Source organism: Oncorhynchus clarkii, chromosome 18, assembly GCF_045791955.1.
Source record: "Oncorhynchus clarkii lewisi isolate Uvic-CL-2024 chromosome 18, UVic_Ocla_1.0, whole genome shotgun sequence".
Classification (NCBI taxonomy): domain Eukaryota; kingdom Metazoa; phylum Chordata; class Actinopteri; order Salmoniformes; family Salmonidae; genus Oncorhynchus; species Oncorhynchus clarkii.
The window spans coordinates 39,089,589-39,100,169 of NC_092164.1; the positions used below are offsets into that span (position 1 = coordinate 39,089,589).

Consider the following 10,581-nt stretch of genomic DNA (forward strand, 5'->3'; position numbering starts at 1 on the left):
ACCTGGACACTTCAACAGGAGAGCCGTGTGCAGCCCAAGGAAGCCAGGTACTTCCATCGTTCTTTACAATGTTTCAGTGGAGGGACTTTTATCAAGGTTGCATTATCTTTCAGAGTTGGTCTTGGCTGCCCTGTCTGTGTTTGAGATGCTAGGTGGAGTTTTCTACGCTGTTAGTGGGGTGGCAAAGATGAATTTATAGTGCACCCTGCAGTGACACTAGTCCTAATATCCTTACGATGCCAGTCAAGCGTTTGAAAGGCAGGAATTGTGGGAAAGACCTGGATTACCACAGACCTTTAATATGCATTCAAATGACATCTTTAATGTCGCCATTACAATGGAAAACAGTGAGCCACATTTACAAGAGTTATTCCCAGCCACTTGAATAAACAGCACCTTTGACATGAAAGAGGAAAGCAATCATAGGAATGAATATTTTGATGAACTGAAAAATCACAGTCATACGTAACGATATGATACAATTATTCCCATAGGAAAGTCTGTACTCTGTATTATAGTGTAAACACCACTGAATTAGAACATACGGTATGACATTATTTTTAGCACAATGATCCAATCCAGGCTCATTGTGTTTAGGTGACACCCAGAGTTAACAACCAGTTTGAAGGCCTCAGGTGACGATATTTATGGGGAACTCTCAAATGGTGCGTTAATATTGACTCGGAGAATCGTGACCACAGTCTATTACCAGCACACTAAACTCTGAGAGACAGAGAGAGGGAAGAGGACGGGTCAAGGGTCTATGAGAGAGGGAACTCTTTATAAACAGAGAGAGAGAGAGAGAGAGAGCGATATTGTAATGCCCCATTAACTCTCCAAAACAGTAACTGGGAGAACGAGACAGGGGGAAGAGAGGGAGAGAGAGAAGGGGGTAGAAACAGGGAGAGAGAGAGAGCGAGAAAGAGAGGGGGGATTGAGGGAGAAAGGAGAGAGAGAGAGAGAGAGAGAGACAGAGAGAGAGACACACACAGAGAGAGAGAGAGAGAGAGAGAGAGAGACACACAGAGAGAGAGAGAGGACGAGAGCGAAGGAAAGGAAGAGCGAGGGAGAAGGAGAGAAACTGCAGACAGCACAGCCCTGTGATGCTGGATACTGTATCAGATTCCACCGCAGGATCACACACACAATGAGCACCTCTGTTTCGGCCCGCTCACAGCTGCCCTGCTCATTGAGCCCTTCCTGCCAGGAGGTCTTGGGAGAGGAGGACGAACGAATAAAACGACAAACACACACCCACAAAAAAAAAACATACACGCGGGACAAATATGGAGCCATCCGGGGGTAGACAAGCCACCTCTCTCTCTTTGCCCGCTTTCGTTCTCCTCTCTCCCTCTCCTTTAAGTCACACATTTTGGTCACAGAGTAAAGATCACCCTGTACACAGTGTCTTTAAAGGGGAGTACCGGGTGTGTGAAAGGAGTAAACGCCCTGTACTGTAAATTATAATCATTCTATTATCCCTCGCCTTGCTTTATTCACAGCAGCCCAGCAGTGAGCTACAGTAATGACGAAATCACATTAACCAATCACATAGAAATTGAACTCGGCTATCTATGTATTTCATGCAAATAGCCTACATACAGTAAGTAGTATGTTCCATCCACCAGGATGTTAGACATTGTTCTTGGAGCCTTTTCTATGTAGGCGTTATTATCATCAACAAAACGTTTTCACATATCAACCAATCAAAACAATTCTAAATGTAAGACCATTGGAACATGTCGTGTAATGTAATGTAAACAAATAGGAGTGGCACAGCTGTTTTAATGTAATAAACGTCATTGACCACTAGATGGAGCCAGTTCAGACACAGAATTCTCCTGACGACTGTCAGAACAGGGGCCTGTTCAGGAGGGTGAAACGTTACAGAGCGCTCAGATAGAAAAGTACTGAGTAGAGCAGATGTGATTGTCTGTCAGGTAGAATAAGGTCTCCTGTTAGCTCTATTCATTACATCTCTATCTGCACTTCCATGGTTCATTTCACCCACAATTCTTTCCAAAGGTATAATTAACATTAATATACAAACGATATATTGGGGCCGAAAAGCAATCTATGCTTTGATAGGATGGCATAAAACTCTGATGGGTAAAGCCTACTGTTTCATTACATTCATGACAGAGTGCATACTGTACATACACCACACACACACAAACACCAATAAAACCAATCAATGCCATCCATAACTGATCACAGTTTAAACACTGAGTCCTATACACCCACGCTCCAGATGACCCTATAGACGGGTGCACTGGTGCCCATTAAAACTGCAGAGCTTTTGTAACACAGTCCGACGTTAAACAAGGAGAACGAGAATCAGTGCTGAGGAGCGTTCTTCACTTCACCCTGTGGGTAACCCCACGTTTCCCGCCTCCACCCTCGCACCTTTCACTCTTTCTTCGGGGGCATCTTTGTACAGCGGCGGCAAATACCCGACAGACACACCGCCTGACACCTTGACCCCCTCACCTCTCCCCTTCACTGTCACACAAAGCTGACATTGTTAGAGAGAGACAGAGAGAAAAACAGAGAGAGGGACAACAGGAAAGTGTTGCAGACAGGATGGAACGAGAAGGAGACTAAAACAGGAAGTGAAAAGGGCTAAAACATAGAGGAGATGGGAGATGATTGGAGAACACACAACGCTTTTAAAAAAAAGGCATGAATCCAGACCAAAACCAAGTTTGTCCTCAGTTTTCCTCTCTTTCGTTCTCTCTCTCTCTCTCTCTCTCTCTCTCTCTCTCTCTGCAATAGAAAGGCATGTGTTCAGCTCAGACTGGAGGCCTGTAATTTACATCATCATTCTCTGTAGTTATAATGTATTTATAATCCTCTATGTACACAGACAGAAAATCCATTATAACCAGCCACACTATAAAAATAAGTTGTTGAGGCATATGATACATATATTTATATACAATTAGGACTTAATATGAAAGAATGCACAACTTCAAAGTGAGGTATGTACATACATGTACATACAGAGCTCAGGAAAAACAACGTTTTCAGAAAGCCTAGCTACCGCACGCACACCTCAGTGTCACTAGTCCTAATATGGTTATGAATATCTCCAAACGTGTTTTGATTGACAGAGACGTCACAAGACACCAGGTCACATGATCACACAATCTATCGTAGCCCCCGGACTACAGCTCAGGCCTAACCTCGTAACGGTTGCATTTGTTTTGTTGTTGTTGTTGTCCGAGACCTGCAGCCTCAAAAACATCAGGCAGTGTAGAAGATCACAATAGTGAAATGTGTACAGGTCAATGCTGTAGAAAACCCACAGGAAAGCGCTCATTCTCCTAAGCAAGGGATCGTACCCTCAAGCAATGATAAGTGAATGGTAGGACAAGACAAGCAGGACTGTATGCTACAGCCTGGTTAAAACAGACTGAGTGCTAACGTTCACTAATGTTTTACTCAGAGTGTAGTGTTTAGTCTGGTTTAACCAGGCTAGGAAGATTTAAACCTAACCATTGCCCTATGCTACAAAACTAGGCCAAGCCCTGATTGGCAGTTCTACTGCAGAGTGCCAACGTGGACCGTGAGGCATGTGGTTCAGTTCAGTCAGTGACTCAGTTGGGCCGTGGACAGGACTAGCCTTAAGGGAGGATACGTGAACCACAAGGTAGGACCACTAGGCCATAATGTGAGAGGCCTTGGTGCCCTACATGAAACGTGCAGTCCAAACAGCCAGCGGCAAAGAATCTTAACTGAGGCATAGCTGGAAGGCTAAGATACTGCACACGTCTTCTTGGCAGTTAGGCCTAGTATCCAACAGAAGCACAAGCAAGAATCCAACTCGGGGAGCAACAACTTAGTGCCTTTCCGTGTTAAACACATGGCTTAAATTGTCCAACATCATGACCAGGTGCTCCACAACTCTTGTTTTACATGTAGGCCTAAAAGTCTAAATTCAATGCCTTATATAGATATACAACATACAGTGTTGGCACTTTTTAATGCAGCACTCTGCACAACCAGGAAGGAGTCCGACTGGAAAACAGTGAAATCAAACCAGACTGAGGCTTAAGCAAAGTATACCGAAGAGCTTCCAGACGATTTACCACTGAGCCGAGGAACCGTGACTAAGTCAGGCTTGTTAAATAGTGCTGCGGAACGATGCAGGTGACAGAACGATAAGGTATCATCGTCCTAGTTTGTGGAGGCACTTGGCAACGGTCCATCCAAGTCTGGAAATACCCTTCAGAAAATCACCTAACGTTCTGAAATCTTTATAGGTGAGCACTACCTTGAATTGGAACATCTTTTGAGGTGGGGAGATGATGGCAGGCGACGATTTTTCATCTCTAAATGGCCCACGATGTTATATGAAGGGGGTCAGGGGTTGCATAGACCATACAAGCAGCCATTGAAACACAGCAACTTCCAGTGAATTGTCCCCAAAAGCAAAGCCGTCTGACACTCTTGCGCCGGGGGCTCTGCAACCATACGATGTGGAAATCATTGGTCTCTAAAACACTTACCGTGCTCATAAAACGAAGAGAATTCTAAATGACTAGGACCATAAATTATAACTTCAGTTCAGTTCCTGAGTAAGACTGCAGTAACAGAATGCTATTTATATGCTATTTATAGTATAACATCTCATGTATGTCCACTCAGCTGATGCCTTCAAATGTATAAAATATTGCCTGTCTGAAATAATTGATACAAATCGACATGCAAAAGTACCCGTCTAGGTTTCCGGACACGCCTACACACACTTCCTGCAACCAGGGACATGACCGTGACTGGTTCACCAGGAACAGGAGACCTAGACTGACAGTGACTGGTTCACCAGGAACAGGAGACCTAGACTGACAGTGTATGATTATGCTTTGGCATGTCAATTCTCAGAAAAGCGCTTGAAGATGTCTAACTATCTCTCTCGCAAAACCCAAATCACCTCCCTCAAAAGCAGAGCGCGGAAAGAGCCTCTAGTCTGATGGGCAACTGCGGTTCGTCTGAAACGTGACCATGACATTTACGGTTGGCAGCGACCATGAACTGGTTTGGCCCTTTTTAACACGGCAAGATTTCACATCTACAGCTTTACACGGTTGATAGGCAGTTAGGGCCTTCGGCTGTGCATGTTTCACATCTACAGTGCGACCGCAGTCTGGGCCAAGTCCTAAGTCTATCTCCGGGTGTGCAGAGTGGGATGTGGGCAACCGGGGGTGTCGGTTCATGACCCATCGTGGATGCTTTGGTTTTCCTTGGTCTTGATGGTTCTTGACCCACCATACACCACTCCTCAACTCTCATGATAAGTGAATAGAGGAGACGGACAACTCTAATGATAAGTGAATAGAGGAGACAGACAACTCTCATAATAAGTGAATAGAGGAGACGGACAACTCTAATGATAAGTGAATAGAGGAGACGGACAACTCTAATGATAAGTGAATAGAGGAGACGGACAACTCTAATGATAAGTGAATAGAGGAGACGGACAACTCTAATGATAAGTGAATAGAGGAGACGGACAACTCTAATGATAAGTGAATAGAGGAGACGGACAACTCTCATGATAAGTGAATAGAGGAGACGGACAACTCTAATGATAAGTGAATAGAGGAGACGGACAACTCTAATGATAAGTGAATAGAGGAGACGGACAACTCTAATGATAAGTGAATAGAGGAGACGGACACCTCTCATAATAAGTGAGTGGAGGAGAGGGACACCTCTCATAATAAGTGAATAGAGGAGACGGACAACTCTCATGATAAGTGAGTGGAGGAGAGGGACACCTCTCATGGTACACTAACACTAGGCCCTTGTGACTGAACAGTATCTGATGAGCTCTCCATCACTGTTGCTAACTGTTGGAGGCAGCTAAAGTGGCTATGGTACTGCTCAACTTTAGAGACAACATGCAACTGGACAAAAGCAACACGCATGCCAAGGCGAAGGAGAGAAAGAGGGGAAGAGAGTGAGTGAGAGAGAGAGAGAGAGGGAGAGAGAGAGAGAGAGAGAACAATAAAAATGGGAATAATCCATCCCACAGGACATGTGAAAAAAGACAAGACAAGGGAAAATCACGAGGACATCAGCTCAGGCATCCAGTTCACATAGATACATGCTCACACTTACATACAGCCAAAAGCATGCCTGTGGCATAGGCTGAGGACAAGTAGCCAGGACCCTACTGCTCGACCACACAGTGGCTCTATTCACTACCTCTGTGACTGCTAGGGGGAGAACGAGTGAGAGAGCGCAGGGGAAAGAGGGTGTAAGTGAGGGAGGGTGTTTTGGTTAGAACAAGTGAGACTGTTCTTTGAAATTAGGTTAAGGAATATCCATGTTAAGAAAATATTGCCGACCTATTTTGTTCATTTACCAAACCCTGCTTTCATTCCTTTGACCCTCTGTGTGTGTCATGCTATAATATGCACACTCTCTTTTTCCCAGCGGGATGAGAACAAACCGTAGGGGCAGACTTTCTGAGGGAGCCACAGCACAGCCCGTCTCTAATTCGGGCTTTCATTGCCTGGGTGGGGACCTGTTAAGTCTTTAGTGTGTAGCCCATATCCACATGCCATCTGTGAGCGTCATAAACCAAGGAGCTATCACGCTGTAGCATGGGCAGTAACAGGGGTTTGAAGGAACGTTTAGATACTGTCTTGTCGTACTGATGATGTGCGCAAGTTAACACCCGCGCATTAACGCACGAGTGCGCACACAGGGCGCCCAACTACGGAAATAAGCTATTATTCTATGGATTCATATACCTCTCGTTAAGTATGAACTATAATAAAAGAGAAATCACTTCTGAACTTTAAAATGATCTGATGCATTTTTGCAAGCGCACTCCATGACGTTCATAACGTCAGAAAAACAGTCCAAGGTGTCAGACACAGAGGCGCACATTCATTTTAAAGGGGCACTTCCACACCCGAAATGGAACAATCCATAGGTTTCACAGCCGCATATACACAAACAAAACTGTTAAAGCGAACATACACTCGGAGACACTTATACGTTCACTCTCCATTTCCCTCGCTCTCTCTTCGACTCGCTCTCGCAGAAGCGCACACTCCCGTATAATAACCTATTCATAAAAAGCTAAAATGTTCATACTTCCTCCTCCAAAACACATACAGGAGTCAGACGACGGGAAAATGCAATCGGCTCTGCAATCTGAAATAGGAACTCGAGCCAAAGAACACAGAAGAGCGTACAAATGTTTTAGAAACCACCACCCGTACACACTAGCATCTATCCCCACCTAAAACGCCTAGGGCATTAAAGCATAATTAACCAAAACCGCAGAATAAAGTCGCATTCATCCAATGTCGCACCCGAAGAGAACAACAAAGTATTTTGGAAGTATAGCCTATATTAATATATTACATTGCCAATATCTTGCAAAAGGTTTCCCATGCAGACACTACAAGCAGTGTTCTTTTTACGTGGGCCATTTTGGGATAAAGCTCAATATACAATTACTATATAAAACGGTAGGATATTATTGTTATGTTATAATATAATTATGTGAGTGCCTAAGGTATTAGTATAATAATGTGCCACCTTTAATGGTTCAATTGTAGGCCTATTCAAATTAGCCAAGTGTGTCATTAGTTACCAATGTTCAACTGAATAAATAAATAATTAAGACAAGTTTAATCCTATAGAAGTCATATTTAACGAAGAGCATAGCTTGTCGAGTTGATGGAATGAATGGTACCACTGTGTTAAAAATAACGTGAAAGATCCAAATGCGCACGTTATAATCTAGTGGTCAGTCACGGAATTACCATCCTGCCTTGAAGACATTCTTTGACACCAAATTCTTCGAAAAACAATTATGCATTGACGCTGTTGACGGTTAAAATAAAACGTTACCCATATATAAATAAAAAATTATTATAATCATAATGACAATTGATTATAAAAGCGTCATTGTTAATTGTCTAATTCAAATGATTGATTGGCTATTGTCAATTAGGCTATTATTAAGCACAAACTTCTGTTCTCTTGAAATTGTTTCTTGTTAAAAAAAATCATCATATAAATCAATAATATGATTCAATCATCATAACAATCACAATAACTTCATAAAAACAATGATAACTATTTTTTGAAACGGCAAAAAAAAAACAATAGAGACGACCAATGTTAAACAATGTCAGTTAAAGGCTTTCACAAGTAGGCCTAAAGACAGGACGGAACACACAAAAAAACGGTCTCTATTGTCACAGTACTAACATTCATTCCTAGTGCAAAACCCTCCTCGCAAAACAAGAGGGTGATGAGAGGTGACGGTGATGGGCAGGGGCGGGTGCACGGGGTGAACTGGTAAACATCTAATCAAGTCCCCATAAAATGTCCACAGTCATTACTCCGACTTTGCCACGGTATATCCACGTACGCACAGGCCTACATCCAGTAGCAGGAAATATACAGGTAAAGATAACGATGTGAACTCTCTCGGTAAAGTATCTCACTATAACGTTGGCTGCTAAACGCACCGTCCTATCCTATGGTCCCGTCTGGAATGAAAGCGCGTCCATGCGTAATGGCGCACGAGCTCCAAAACGTCACTTAATTCATCTAACAAAGCTAGTTTCTTTTACAACTATTATCAAATGTAGGAGAAAATATTACATTCACAACAAAAATCGTCTAAATATCTGGAATGGTTGAGCCGTTGGGCGAACTGACTGACACCTGTCAGGGCAGCGCCTTTCACCACGGCCTCTTGAAGAAGGAGAGATACAAACCCATGAAAACGTCAAAATATTATTTCAGTAGAACATTAAATGAATTAGAAACCCTGTTCCCTGTACTGTTTTGGAGTAATGTAGGCTAGCAGTAAAGCACCACGGGTCACCTATAAACCGATGCTACAATCATTGGAAATACTGTCAAGCAACATTACTTTTCGAAAGCAAATACGCACGGTGCGGGCAGTCAGTGCTTGACAATTCTGAGATTTGGCAGAATTTACATAGCATTTCAGACAAATATTTAGCTGCAAAGTCTCACTGGAACGCTCAGCGTAATTCTTCAAAAGAAAATGCATCTTACCTGCTCGAGCCACGGGTAGTTGGCACAGCGCGAGCACCAGAGTTACCAAGGCAAAAGAGGAAAGGTCCACGCTCCATGGTCTCCGCTTCTTCCGAAAAGGGCAATCTCGAATATCCATTGTTTTGTAACTGTTTGACGCTGGACTATATGATCGGATATGTTCAAATTAGATATCCTCTCTCACAGAAAGTCAGTGGAAGAGAATTTCGACTGGACCTTCTGTGAGGCAAAAAACAACAACGTATTTGAACTCTTCTTAACGCTTATTTAATAAGTTACCTATATCTACCTATGCTATGTACAACATTTAAATAGTAAAAGGGGTACGATCAATAAATATTTGATTTTATATTCCAAGTGCTAAAGCCCCATTGAGTCAGCGGAGTGGATATGAGTGCCCACAGCGGAGAGAGCAGAGAGAGACCTGAATTCACTCCCTCTCCTTTCTCTCTCGTTCTCTCTCCCCCTTCCTACTTTCTCCCACGAAAAGTGAGAGAGCGCGTGTGTGCGTGCGGAGAGAGAGAGAGTGAATGACTGAGTGGCACAAGGGAAGAAGGGAGGGAGAGATTGTGAGCAATTACGCGCGCGGCAGACGTGTGAGAAAAAATGTAGAGTTGCGAGAGGAAGAGATCACGCAATAAATGGAACGTTTATAATAAATATTCACCCCTTACTAGGCTATGTTTCTATTGCATGTGGGGTAATATTATTGCCTAAGGGAACCATGCATAATCCTGAATGTAAACCTGTCACTGTCTTCTTATTATGGGCACCTTCACTCTATTTCCTAATTTCCATCCTTGTCTTAGTATCCGTGGCACTGTGTTGCGCTCTTTCCAGGCATATGCTCGCTTTTTAAAATATGAGTGTCTGTCTGTCTGTCAAACGGATTTTTTTCTGTCCCGGTATATCCCAATAAAAGAGCTGGGCAGTGTAAATCTGTGTAGGAGTTGCCGCAGCCAATCAGTTCGCCGCCTGAACTCGCAAACGAAAGTAATCCACGCCCATATTAAAATGCCCTCGAGCGTTCCCGTGCTCCTTTAAGGTCTGATTGGTCAGTCCCACGTGGCGTCAGAAGCTACCCAGGTGCGACAGTGAGGACGTTTATTTTAGAGCAGGCACATTTCTCATGATCATAACTTGAATGTATCAATTTTCATTCCCATAACTGTTTTATGACACGGGGGGTTACATGAGTGGGCTAGATATGACAGGGTTAGGGTTCAGAGGTGGGGTCAGTTCCTTTTTATTAAAAACATTAATTGAATAGCAATCGATCCGCTGAACTGACCATTTGAAGCCAACAGGTAGGTGTAATGTCTTAGTTATGATGCATGTATGACCCCTTTATAACGTCTTATAACAATCGCATAATGAGCAGGACTAAATAACAAAAGTTTGAGACATTGAAAAGGCTATGCATAAAAATACATAACATATTACAAGTCTTGCTAGAAGACATTATAAAGGCTCATACATGACTATAAGAAGTTATGAATCTGTCTGGATGATTTAAGTAAA

The 10,581-nt window shown here is 43.1% G+C and overlaps 1 protein-coding gene across 3 annotated transcripts in view; it reads right to left on the minus strand.

The window, feature by feature from the left end:
* Window positions 1-9,887, minus strand: part of LOC139373452 (collagen alpha-2(XI) chain-like) — a 49,628-nt gene extending 39,741 nt beyond the window's left edge. The window contains exon 1 of one of the 3 annotated variants that reach the window (XM_071113954.1): window positions 9,061-9,887. In XM_071113954.1, the coding sequence (XP_070970055.1) occupies window positions 9,061-9,178 (118 nt within the window). In that variant the 5' untranslated portion in view covers window positions 9,179-9,887. The remainder of the gene's footprint in view (window positions 1-9,060) is intronic. The other 2 variants (XM_071113955.1, XM_071113953.1) reach the window with 2 other exon arrangements.
* Between the last annotated feature and the right edge of the window lie 694 nt (window positions 9,888-10,581).